General features: G+C 54.7%; 2 protein-coding genes across 4 annotated transcripts in view; one reads left to right on the plus strand and one right to left on the minus strand.

Moving 5' to 3' along the window:
- JAM3 (junctional adhesion molecule 3) overlaps window positions 1-3,484 on the plus strand; it is a 61,032-nt gene extending 57,548 nt beyond the window's left edge. Inside the window, exon 9 of the mRNA XM_022556175.3 lies at window positions 172-3,484. Within this exon, the coding sequence (XP_022411883.2) occupies window positions 172-207 (36 nt within the window). The 3' untranslated portion in view covers window positions 208-3,484. The remainder of the gene's footprint in view (window positions 1-171) is intronic.
- Window positions 3,316-13,086, minus strand: part of NCAPD3 (non-SMC condensin II complex subunit D3) — a 57,603-nt gene continuing 47,832 nt past the window's right edge. For all 3 annotated transcript variants that reach the window (XM_089915841.1, XM_022556174.2, XM_030764508.2), the window contains 8 exons: window positions 12,802-13,001; window positions 10,486-10,596; window positions 8,748-8,930; window positions 8,127-8,287; window positions 7,856-7,983; window positions 6,737-6,814; window positions 3,898-4,087; window positions 3,316-3,811 (listed from right to left, as the gene is read on the minus strand). In XM_089915841.1, the coding sequence (XP_089771967.1) occupies window positions 3,706-3,811; window positions 3,898-4,087; window positions 6,737-6,814; window positions 7,856-7,983; window positions 8,127-8,287; window positions 8,748-8,930; window positions 10,486-10,596; window positions 12,802-13,001 (1,157 nt within the window). In that variant the 3' untranslated portion in view covers window positions 3,316-3,705. The remainder of the gene's footprint in view (window positions 3,812-3,897; window positions 4,088-6,736; window positions 6,815-7,855; window positions 7,984-8,126; window positions 8,288-8,747; window positions 8,931-10,485; window positions 10,597-12,801; window positions 13,002-13,086) is intronic.

Genomic DNA, 13,086 nt, shown 5'->3' on the forward strand with positions numbered 1-13,086 from the left:
GCGAGCCCTCAGCCCTTCTCCTGGCTGTGCGCTCGCGGGGCACTCAGTCCACAGGCCTCGCGGCCTCTCCTCAGAGCACGCTGTGGGGAAGCGGTGTCAGGCTCCCTTCCCACTGCACGCTGGGCCCTGCGTGGCCGCGGGCTGCCCTCTAACCTGGTGTTGGCCTTGCAGGGCGACTTCAGACACAAGTCCTCGTTCGTGATCTAGATGGCAGCACGGCCGCACGCACACGTGGATACCTCCACGGGGGACCCTGCTGGGAGCAGCCCTGCGAGGGGAGCCAGATGGGGCTGGACACGCGCACGAAAGCTTTTTGTTTTGGCCAAAGTTGACCACTACTCCTTTCTTACTTTTTAACAAGCCACACGAATAAAAGAGTTTTCCTCAAGATGGGCACAGTCACAAGGCCCAAAAGTGACCAGGTTCTCGAGGCCGACCCCATCAGGGCCTGGGTGGCCTCAGGGCGGGCGCCAAGGGCCCGGGAGGCACGGTGATCTGCTCCGTGGCAGGTGGCGCCGGCATCCAAGGGCTGGCAGAGGGGGTCAAGGCATGAGCCTCAGCTGCAGTGACCTGGCTTCACGGTGGCCCGTGAGCCAGGGGCCAAGTGGTCAGGCCACTTCATCCTGAGGCTTTGCTGTCACTGTCCTAGTGTCCATCTTGGGGAATCTTTTTGGGTCAGCATTTTATAACAATAGTCCAAATCAGGAAGGTAAATTGCTTGTTAGAAGGAGGGAATCTTCTTACCTGTAGGAACCCTGCTCATCCATGGCGGGTCCCAGTGTTGAAGGAAGACCTTCATCTTATGCTAAATCTGAAATGGTACTGATACTATGTTCTGCTTTTCTATGGGTATTTTATAAAATTTTACATTCTAAATTTTTGCTAAAGATGTATTTTGATTATTGAAAATTTCTATTTAAACTGTAAATAAGTTTTCATACAATGTTAAATAACCTCTTTTTTTAAAAGTTCAACTTAAGGCAGGAGCCCAAGCTACTCCTGTTCAATTGGAAACACCACTCAGTGTTCCTTGTGCTTAGGAAACCTTTAAGAAAATTCCAGTTGAGTACTGTCTTGGTCTGTTTGCGTCTCTCCAGAAGAGACATGAGGGGGCTCTCGGGTTGGCTTCAAGCTGCCTCTTCCTTGGGCTCCTCAGACCACCTCTGCCCCAGACCCACAGACGCGGTGTGCAGACCGTGCTGGTTGGTGCCCAGGGTGGGGCCGCATACCTGCTCAGAGTAGCGTTGGCTCCTGAGCCCACCCTTGTCCGATGCCCCGACGCTGGCCGTGCATGGATCAGCCCTACCTAAGGGTGCCATTCACGTACCACGTGGGTCAACCCAGGACGGCGGCAAGGGCGGGGTCCTCGGTGTGGCACCCCAGCCTGGCTTCCCTGGGACAGAGGTTTTTGGCTGAAGATGGCTCAGGAAACAGCAGCCCTGCTGTCTGGCTTTTAAATTTCATTTTACTTACTTGTGTAGTTCATACGACGGTCCAGGGCCAAAGGCAGTTTAGAAATCAAATCTGTTAAAGACAATGAACCCCACTGTCCCTCTCTGCCACAAAGACAGCGCAGGTTCTGTCTCGCCGCACAGGAAGCTGTTGTGCAGGGTCGCGAGGCCAGCCTCTGAAGAACAGCAGGAAGGGCGGCCGGCGACGGTCCGACTGACGATGGGCAAAGTGTGTGCCTGAGTCAAAGGCAACTTCCTGATAGTGCCCCACATGCTGCCTGCTTTGTGGGGGCGTCAGGAACAGCACCCTTTGTTCTTAGCCTCAGACACCCTGCTGTGTTAACTCAGCGTGAAGCCCTTGGGACCAAGGAGCTTCTCAGAAGGATGCCTCCGACTCTGTGTTACAGGATGGTTTTTATGTAGAAGAACATAGTCATCTTGGGATGAAACTTTCAGTGTCTTACTTGAATACTCGAGACTTCCGTTGCCCTTTCTTTTCTGAGTCGTGTGAACGCTCTGTCATGGAGTATTGGCAGCAGCAGAGGGCAGCACCTCGTCATGCTGGGGGTGCCTGACTTCTTCCATCTGTGTCTTGAGAGCGCAGACAGACCTAAGACTGTCCCTTCATCCTCAGCTCCTCTGGGTGGAGGCCCTTCCGCCTGTGGGGGCAGCTCCAGCCTCCTCCTCAGTTGTCCTAGTGATGGGGTAGTCTTCTTGTACCCTAAAACCTCCGCCCCGGTGCCATGTGACCTGGCTCTGGCTCTGACGGAGGAGAGAGGAGTGAGTGTGGGGTCTGGGAGGTTGCTGCCCGTCACTGTAAAAACGCAGACAGAAAAGGAGCATCGAGTGATTTTAAGATGTAAACGTTGCTGGAGACGCGAGGCCACATGGGCTGCTGCTGGGGCCTTGGTGTGGCTGCAGCTGTACACAGTGCCACAGACCTGTGCTACTAACACACCTGTGAGTTGGTATTTCTTAAACCTCATTTATAAAAGCTTCTAAAAAAAAAAGCAGCTCGGTCTCTTCATTTCTCTCCTTCCTGTGTCGTGTCAGGCATGGCCCTAGGTTTGAAGTGCTGGACGGAGGTGAGGGTATTTGCTTAGGGGCAGCCCTCTGACTGACTCCGTGCATGCGTGTCAACACACACGGGAGCTGGGGGGTCATGACGACATCCACCCTCTCATCCAACCACCCCGTCACGTGCAGGACACGCAAACAGCAACCCTGTGCTTTTACTTCTGTAGAACTGGGATTAAAATGTGAACCAACCAAATTTCTTTCTGGTCATTCTTGGACAAAACACGCACATACAAGTGTTTTAAGGTTACCTGATGGCGCCAACAGAGGAACCTAAGGCCACTCTCCTGTGGGAACAGCCCTTAGCGGACTACGCGCATGTCATCAGCGCTGCTGTTGCTCCAGGTAAGGGACACAGAGGGTTTTCTTAAGCAGAGACTTGTAGTCTATGCTAAGATGTCTGCTGTGAGGAGAAAGACAGAGGCAGGGGCAGAGGACCTGGACGTTAAAGACAGATTGAGTCCTTTTTCCCTAACGGGGAAGATTTGGGTTCTTAAACACTTTAGGTCAATTAAGTGACTACCAATTAAAGCCCTGCGCTAAAAATACTCGAAGGCTGTACTCATACTTTTATTCATTTGAAAAAGCTTTAAAAGTCTGCAATTTATAAATAAGAATAGAAAAAATATTACAATCAAGATTTTGACATCAGATACGGCAAACTATGTACTTAGTATAAGGAACTGAAACCAGCTACCAGAAGCTTGACTATAGAAGAGAAAGCTCAGGACTGTGTTCTTTAAGGACCAGAACAGCACTTATGAGAAGGGACTGGATATCTTGAAAGTTTTTTTAAATTCACAAATCTCTCGGTTTATTGCACACAATTAGCACATGACACAGGTTGGCAGAAGTCGGGAAAAGAGGGTCACAAACCACGGTGGGGAGAAGCCAGGGAAGGAGGCCTTTCTGCAAGAGCAGGACCTCCAGTCCAGCAAGGGTCCCTGGAGAAGCAGAGTGGGAAGCCGCCCTCTGGCAGCCTCCTTCCATCTGGAGTAAAGCTACAGTATTAAATGCTTAAGGCATTTCTCTAGTATTTTACATTTTTTAACCAGGTATTTCATAAGGAGAAACTGAAAAGGTTGACCAACCACACAGGTGAAAAGCTGGGCGGCGCTGGACTCACAGGCAAGCCCTTTGCTCACAGTGGAAGCGTCTGGGGCCGGGGGCACAGTGTTCAGTTGGCTGTTTTCAGGGGGGCCTTGCGGCGTGACCTCCTGGGGGCTGTGCTGTCCTTTCCTCTGGCGGGAGATGTCACGTTCCACTGCGGGGGCTGCGGGGGCCTGGGGGGAATAGGCGTGTCACCTGGGGTGGGACAGCCCCCCGCCTCCCAACGGGAACACCTCTGGGCAGGGGCCGGGGAACTTACGGCATGTCGGGCAGCGACAGACAAAGAACGTTGTCCCCCTGGCCCGGGGCCTCCGACACCCCCAGACTTCCTGGGGTGCTGGCACGGCTCGTGGACCTGGCCGGGGGGGAGTGGCCTCTGACGGGAAAGGGTGTCCGGGGTGAGCTGATGTAGCTGAGTCCCGCTCCAAACGTGACATTCTGGATGGTCCCTGGGTGGAGGGGAGAGTCAGTGGAGGGTTAGCGAAGGCCTTCAGGGAGAGAAACTGAGCAAGGTCAGATGCGGGTCTTGCTACGGGTCCACCCAGGCCCACGCGGTGCCCAAGCCCGGCCTCCATCATCAGACCGCTGGCCTGACCGCCCTCCAAGCACCGGTGTGCACAGCCTTGGCTTCTCGACGGCCACTTGTCGTGCCTGAGGCCCCACCCGCAGCTCAGATCCCCCTGCAGAGCCCCCTGCTCTGTCACTGCTCCAGAGTCCCCTGAAGATGCTGCCCTGCTCCCTCCCTCCCTCCCTCTGGTCACTGCAGCCCTGCTGCTACCCTGGATGTCCCCTCGCCTGCCACCTCCCCTCCCACCTTGGTCAGACTTGGGCTCTGTGTCCCACCAGTTGTGTGAGCTACTCTGGGAACCTCGAGTTTCTTAATCTCTAAAGGGGAAACACATGCACCCCCCTGAGAAGAACTGCCAGGTTTGAATGAGATCACTTGTGTTAAGTCCTTAACACAGTACTCAGTACAAGGTAAGTGCTGAAAGCACTGAACCACGACTGTCGTTTACTACCTGGGTCCCCCCATCCCCAGAGGCAAATCTGCCCAGATCCGCGTGTGCACCCCGGTGGCTCCGTGCTCAGGGGGCCCGGCCCCCACTGCCCCTGAGACACCCCCACCCCGTACCCGGTAGGCACGCTGTCACCGCACGCACCAGGACGGCCAGGCTCTGGGCATCCCCTGCGCCGTGGCTGGCTAGCGTCAGTGCATCCGTGGTGCCGTGGGCCCAGGAGCCTCTCGCGCCCCCTTAACAGGCAGCAGCAGGGTATGTTTCCACCGCTGCTGTCCAGACCCTGGGCCCCCAGGGGCTCTGAACCCCCTCCCCGCACATCCTGGCGCGTCCAGGCAGCAGCACCTTTGCCACTGACTTACAGCCTAAGAGGGACTTGCTACCCGCCGCCTCCCCCCATTTTCAGTTAAAATCTGGCTCTGAAAATCCCTCATTTCCACTCAGCAGAAATGCCATGTCCACACCGAGTGCAGCCGAGACCACTTCCCTATGGTCACCCCACCTGAGAAGTGGTGACAGAACCGGTACATAAACCAGAGAAGGCAGAACGTGGGCTTCTTAAGTTATCTGGTAATTCTCAGAGGAGGGAGTGCTAGGAGGAAACCTTCCAGCATTTCTTTCTGGTTCAGTGTGAGGAGAGAGCCCCAGGAATTTTACATTCAAGAGACTCGAGAAGTAGTCTCACTTCTAGTGCAAATCCGAGTGGCAGCAGCCGGGCCTCCTGTGAGGGGCACGTGCGGCCAGGACAGAGCAGGGACTGGGGGACAAGCAGAGGACGGGAAACGCACTCCCTCCCACAGCATCTGGCACCAAACCGCCAGGACAGGAGCACAGAGCATACACCGCACTCTTCTGCTTGAAAAAGGGTGACTTTTTACATATATAACATTAGACCCCAATTACCCCTGCCCTTCATGACAAAAGCTGTCACGATTCAGGCATCATCTGGGGAGGGGTGGGGTAGGAGTTCTGTTCATCCATTAATCTCCCTTCACAGGACGACAAATGAAAATCATCTCTAACCCATTAAGTATTCTAAGAGCTCACAGGTAACAGAACCACCAGGCAAGGCACAAGGACACAGCAGGTGCCCAGTAAGTGCCCGCTGACGGAGCACGACTGCATGATGGCCCAATGCCCTGAGGCCTCGACACCACGGGGAACGGCGTGTTCCGCTCCTCCTGTAATAACGCCTAGGACCAGTGCCGAGAAAGCAGTGGGGCCGGAGAGAAGCACACAAGTCCTTGCCCAGCTTGGCCACCACCTGACCTCTCGTCCCGCCGGCTCGCAGCCCTCGCCGTCCAGGCCCGGACAGCACCCCCAGACGTGGTGGAGAACAAACAGTTAAAAACCAAAGCCAGATGGACGGTGAAGGACTTGCAAGTGTGGTGCCAGGGGCACCTCATCCACTCTGAGGGTCAAACGGGGCTTCTTCTGGAAGTGAAGGGGTGATGGCTGGGGGAGGGGCCCCAGGACGCGGACGCCAGGAGAGCGGGGCTCCTGCACCCTTGGGAGGACTGCCCACCCTGGGGTGCAGAGCCAGGGGCAGGTGGCGGGAGATGGGCAGAGGCCCATGGGCCACGCCAGGCGGGGCCTTGCGAACATACTACAGACTCTGGACAGGCAGAGTTTCTTCATACTGCAGTAATTTTCTCAATGGTTTTTATGGGTTTTGAGATAATAGGCTATATATAAAACAAGTGATAGGAATAAACACACTTCTAACTCACCTCTATTTTTAAATAGAAGGAAAGCACGGGATGTTAGAAAAACCTCCCAGTGGGAGAGAGAGGACACAGGCTCTCCTCACGGCCGGCAGGGGAGGCCTCAGCCCACTCAGGCAGCCCGCAGTGCCGCGCAGTGCCGCAAGCGCTGACGCCTGGCCCCTGAAGCGGGTGGCCTGAGGTGTTGGCCACCTGAGGAGTCACCAGGTGTAAAAGCACCTGGAAGAGCTCGGCGGTCAGCTGTGCCCAGTCTGACCTGATGCCCCGCGACGTGGCTGAAGCAGCTCTGCTGCGACCCCCGCACACGCGGTACCTGCCGCAGAGTCAGGAGAACGGCTCGTCCCCGCGAACCACTTACGGTCAGGGGTGCTGATCGCCCGTTTAGTTATGAGGTCAAGAGCTCCGCTGGACTCCTGCTCCAAGCCCTGCGAGGACACTGGGATGAAATGGGAGAGCGTTACCTCTCCGAAAACCCAAACAGCCCCAGAGACAAAACATTCCAATGAGAAAAAACACTTGCAAACTACACAACACACTTATTGTCCCAAATAAAGTATTCTTTTAAAGAGGTAATTCAGAAAGGTACAAATAAATGACAAACACGAGAAACAATGGCCTTTTCTCACTGGGATTCAAACAAGTGGAAATGAAAATGAAAATTTTGGGTCTATAAAGCTCAGAAGAGGACTTCCCTGGTGGCGCAGTGGTTGAGAGTCCGCCTGCCGATGCAGGGGACACGGGTTCGTGCCCCAGTCCGGGAAGATCCCACATGCTGCGGAGCAGCTGGGCCCGTGCGCCATGGCCGCTGAGCCTGCGCGTCCGGAGCCTGGGCTCCGCAACGGGAGAGGCCACAACAGTGAGAGGCCCGCGTACCGCGAAAAAAAAAAAAAAAAGCTCAGCAGAGAAAGTGGAAAATTATGAAACAGTGTTTCTCTGTAGGACCTGGGCTCTCATGGGCCACGGCAGGGATGTCACTGAGGGAAACTGGAGACGACAGTTTGACCATCAAAAGGTTAAAGACATTCAGGGGGGTTAATCCTAAAGATCACACACATACAAGACTGTATGTTCCAGGATGTTCTTTGTGATGTGATTTGTTTCAAAACGTTGAGAAAACCTACATTTCCAGGAACGGGCAGGTGAACAACACGTCATGGCTGCCAAGGCACTGCAGAAGGGTGACGGGAAGCCCTCCCCGTGTTGCTGTGGTCGTGGGATTGTGTGCAGGACAGTTACAAAGCCACGCAACCTCCACCACAACTGCATACACAAAACCACACACACACCTCACCGCTACGGCTGGGTCTCCACATCACCCCATTCTCCAGATCCTCCATCATAAACAGGATTGTTTTACTCCCTGTGACCCCAAGTCCCCAAAGTCCCTTGTTTAAAGACAACAAACAGAAATGCTTTGATGGGGAAGGAGAAGGGGGCGCGGGTCTCCGAGAGCCCTGGAGCCGCCCGGTGGACTCACCGCGCTCAGTGGGCTCGCCTGGGCCCTCGGGACACATGGTGAAGGGTGGCAGCCCCACGCTCCGGCCGCTCGACTCCACGGCCTTCTTGACGGAATTCAGGATGGCGATGGTGCTCGGCGACATGGGCCTGTTGTCGCAAAGACACCAGTGAAGCACAGAGGCGAGACGCGCCCTCATCCTCCCTCAGACCCAATCTGCGCCAACATGCGAACAATGCTCAGGGTGACCTGGGAGGTGCCTTTGGGGACGTGGTGACTCGGCCCTGCACACCTGGCTTTGGGCACCAGCCTCTTCAGTGGCCCAGTGTCCAGGGACAGAGGTGCAGGCGTGTGGGCAGCATGGGGCCTGGAGGCGGACGCCTGGCTGGCGGTGGTGCCCACGGTGCCATTTTCTCGGCCGGCAGGAGCTGGCATTTCCAAACTTGGAACAACCTGTTGCAGAAGAGAAATTAAGACTATGTATCTTCCAACACTTAACGTCAAGAAATGTTTACACCCTCTGAGCAGTTCCGTCTCAGACCCACGCCACCGGCAGCTGCCTGGCATGGCACTCACAGGGCTTTCAGGGATTCTGGGAGAGAAGCTCACCCCGAGGGGGCTGCGGGGGAGACCAGGTTCTCTGCCATCAAAGAGCAAGGACCCTCAGCAGGGTCCTCGCTCTCCGGGAACTTGCACACTCCCCACACCGGGACTCAGGACTTTCCAGATGGGTGGGGGCGACCGGAGAGAAGGCCCTTGGCGATGCTGTCCACGGGACACGGGAACACTGAGACACCCTCAGGCCTCCAGCCACCCCAGGGCCTTGCTCAGACGACCGCGCTCACAAGTGCATGCTGGGACATGCTGGGGAGGCGGGTGGCAGGGAGCAGATGGAGAGGGGCCGCCCACTCACCTGCCCGGCCTGCGCCCCCTGGGCGCTCGCGGCCGCCCTGTCTGTATTGGCCTGCCTCGCCAGCTCCTGTTCCTGGGCCAGCTGCTCCTGGTACCGTTTCATGTCGTACTCGAGCTCTGAGGCCAGCTGCTTGTCAACCGCGAAGAAATCCTTGATTTCATCTCGGTAATCCTGCATCACCTCCTAAAACAGACCCAAGGCATCCATGAGCATTCTCTTGAATAAGTGAATGAGCTCTCCCACATGACATCATCAATAACAGGAACATGCCGAGACCAGGCGGTTCCCACTACATCGACCGACGAGTGAACCTGACGGTATCTCCCCAGGAAGTGCCGGCTGCACTGTACTGACCACACGAGCAGGGGCCTGAGCCCCTGGACGCTTCCCACATATCTGCCAGGTAACCCGGAATCCCACATTCTTAGCCTAAAGCAGCCCGTCACAGGGCACAGAACTGCCCTGACAGCTGGATGGGGGTGGAGGTGTATCTGGGCAGCCTGGCTCGGCTCTGGGTCACCACCAGTTCAAAGGGTCTTGCGGTGCCACGAGGCAGCCCTCAGGAATCCCAGCCAGAGGTTGGGGAGCGGGCAACACACAGTGTCCTGGCTGGAGCTGGCCACTGGGGGCTGTCCACACTGGCTTTCTCAGGGGATGTAGCTGCGGCTCGGAGCCATCTGTACATCCTGACAGAGGCTATGAGCACATCAGGGCGAAGGTGCTCTCAGGTCTTAAGGACGGATGCCAGGACCCAGCCTCTCTGCCTTAAGGAAGAAACCATTTTCCCTAACATGTTGGAGGGAGAAAAGATCTACTGTGGCCCCACATTAGGGGATGAGACCCGCCCAGTCCTCCAGCCGCCCCAAGGCTCCCAGGTGGAGGAGAGGACTGCGGGAGCTGCTCCGATGGGGTCCACACGAAGCCGTGCCACCCTCCTCGGTTAAAGCCGTGTGGCCGTGCTCGGCGTGTGCTCAGAAACGGGGACTTACTTTCCTCACGTGTTTAAGGAGTCTACCTAGGACCTAAGCTCTTTTTATTCCTCTCTGAGGTTTAGCAGGGCAAAAAAAACATGAGTGACCTGAAGTCCTCATTTTCTCCACAGTCAGCCTGTCTTTCCCACCTTCACTTCTGTAGGATAAAGAGATATTTGAAAAATCATTATTCAATCTAATTTTTTCAGCGCCCTTTTTGGAAAAAAATGCTTAGCATTTTTTGAGGAAGAAAATAGCCTAGTGTAAACAAAAAGGAAAAAAATGCTGCATTTCTTTCTAATTGAAAGATTCTGCAGAGCGGCCTGAGGCCTCATTTATGTCCGCTCTGCATGTATGCGTGCCCCACTGCGTAGACCAGGGTCAGGACGCCCCGAAGCCACTGCTCTGGGCAGCATCTCCCGACTGGGAACCCAGAGACAGCATTGGAGGTAAGAGTCCTGAATTAAACGATGAGCATTTCCACTTTATCCCACGCAAGTGAACTAAGACGAGGGCTCTGCTTGTAGCCACAGCTGAGAAGCTTCAAAACTGAATGTAATTGTCAGCAAGGACACAAGACTCAACTGCCCGAAAAAGGCAGGACCAGCTTCTGAGGAACCTGCGGAGTCAATCTGTCTTCCCCCCAAGTCAGAGGCCGGCCTGGGGCACAGCTCCGAGCCCGGATGCACCCACGGTAAGGACTGCAAGACACCCTGAGTAACCAACAGGGGCGTGGCACCAACCACAAACCCCAAGGCCGACTTTACCCTGAGATAGTGCATGAGTTCCCGCAGAGCTGGGATCTTATTCTTCTCTAGTACAGACTTCAGGGAGATGATAATTGGAATAATATTTTCTATGAAATTCCTCTTCTGAACCTGTGGTAACACAAACGAAGACTGTTTGAGATGCACAAAGTTCTGAAAGACAAAGACTTTCCCTCAGCCTAGTTCTGCCTGTGTGGCCGATCTCATACACGACCTAAGTTTACTTTTTATTTTTGATATGATTCTGGGGATTGGAGAGGAACGCCACCTCAGCCGGGGAGACTGTAAAACCATTACCTCAAAACGCTCAGAGGGCTTTGTAAAGCAGGATGCAGACAAGTACTATTCTTATTTCTAAACAAGAAAAAGAAACTAGAATTACAGTTAACCCTTGAACAACCCCAGTCTGTAAGTTATAGAGATTTTCAACTACGTGGGAAGAGCGGGGTGTCGGTGCCCCAGCCCCTACACTGCTCAAGGGACAACTGAATGAAGAACTTGACACAAGCTCCAAACCTCCCCACAACCCACCACAGACCCCTGGCTCCTCACCGGGCCCCTCCTTTCAACATCCTCCCTGGGACTGGGGACATCGCGTGCCTGCAGGTGGGAGCGATGCGGGAGGGGCCGGGCCTGGAGACGGTTTGCGTGTCCCCCTCTGTAACTCTGCACACATTTAGAACGTGCTGGGTATTTTACACAGTGCCTTCGCAGTCTTCACCAAGAACAATCACTAACCACAAAGGTCTGCACTAAATCTCTTAGAATTAAAAATAACTCATTACAGTAGCCCACATATGCAAGACTGTCATTCTGAATCTGAAAATTATTCTTTTCCTCATTTAAAGTCACTAGTATATGTTCCTTACTTGTAATCCACTCATTTCTAAAAAGTCTTATCAGAGTTCCTGAAACAGGAGGGCAAAGACTAAAGGAATAAATAATTTAATAAAGATGAGTCTGAGCAGAGGCTAAGTATAGGGACAGCCTTAAAAAACGGCTTAAATGCATTCACTCCACAAATATCATCCAACACCTTCTCTCTACCAGACACAAGGCTAACCTCCAGGGCTACAGAAATGAGGCCAAGAACTCTTGCCTTCAAGTTACTTCTAGGCCAGGCTGTGCATTACAGTGTGTGGCCAGGTGACGAGTGGCAGGTGTTAAGGGACTTTGGAAGAGGGATGCCTAAGAGGGAAGGAGCAGGGCGGGATGTGTATCAGGGAAAACCTTGGGGACGTGTAGAGATTGGGTGGCAGCAGGGGAGGACGGGGTGGGACAGGGCACCTTGGGCAGAAACAGCAGCACACAAAGGCACAGGGCAGGAGAGCACATCTCCACAGAGGCCAAGAGTCAGCAGACTGGAGGGATGGGAGGAGGCGTGGAGGGAAGGGCGTGCTGTGCACACAGGAGTTCTGTGTGCCTTGAAGAAGAATTGGGATTTTATCCAGAAAGTGACAGGAAGCCACCAACCGACTTATTAAAGATATCATTGATGAGGTGTAACTTACATACCACAACATTTGCCCGTGTTATGTGAACAGATGAACGAGTTTTGGCACAAGTATATGCTAAGTAACCAACACTGCATCTAGATAATCACCCACGATCCACGGCCCCAAAAGTGCCCTGCTCCCCCTCTCTGCCTCAGTCTATTTTAAGCAGGAGAATAAAAAGATCAAATCTGCACTTAAGAAAGATTACCCTGGCAGCAAGGCGGTGCACAGCCCAGAACAAAAAGAAACGAGATGGAAATGGTACAGGTTAAATAAATGCGGAGCTAGTGGGAACAAGAGACAGACAGATTTGTGGGATGAATGGACAAGACCTGGGGACACACAGGATGTGACCAAAGTCCACTCCTTTGGGCTCAGAAGGCTTCAGGGCTCAGGTGGCGATGCAGGCTCGGTACCAGAACCTGGGCCTGGTGAGCACCACAGCTGTTGTTCGAATCCCAATCCTCACACGCACCGGCCAAGCAGCGCTCTGTGCCTAGCCTGCCAGACTCAGGCTCCCTTTAGGGTAACTTGGCAGATAAAGGTGCCCTTCTCCACAACAGAGCCCCCGGGAACCACGATAAGAGAGACACGTAGGAGGGAGAGATGACCAATTCTGCCTGAGATGCCCGCAGCACAGCCAGGCCACAGGCTCGCAGGTCCAGGCTTGCGGGAGCCGCTGGAGCCACAGGCACAGGTGGAGAACAGCACCCCCCAGGTGAGCATTGAGGCCAATGGGAAGAATGAGGCGGGGCCTTGGCAGACACCCGGAACTCGGGACGGGGGTCGCACAGGCCCCTTCAGGAAGTAGCACACTCACCTGGGAGATGAGCTTCTTCTGCGCCTCCTGCATGACCACATTGGCCAGGGCCAGGTCCTCCTCCTCCACGAGCTGGTCCTTGTCCAGTTTAGCCCTCATCGCCAGCAGCTTGATCTCCTTTGAGCTGAGCACCTCAAACGCGTCCGAAAGCAGCTCGCTGGCTTCCATGTCCAGGGGCAGGACGCCGTCGGCAAAGCACGCTGGAGGAAGCAGAGATGGGCTTCTGAGAGATGCTGCCGGGGGCGGGGCAAGGGGGGATGCACAGCCGGTGGTCCGTCGGCCTGC

The sequence above is a fragment of the Delphinapterus leucas genome, chromosome 7, assembly GCF_059928025.1.
Source record: "Delphinapterus leucas isolate spDelLeu-1000000601 "Yukka" chromosome 7, BTC_Dleu_Yukka2, whole genome shotgun sequence".
NCBI lineage: Eukaryota > Metazoa > Chordata > Mammalia > Artiodactyla > Monodontidae > Delphinapterus > Delphinapterus leucas.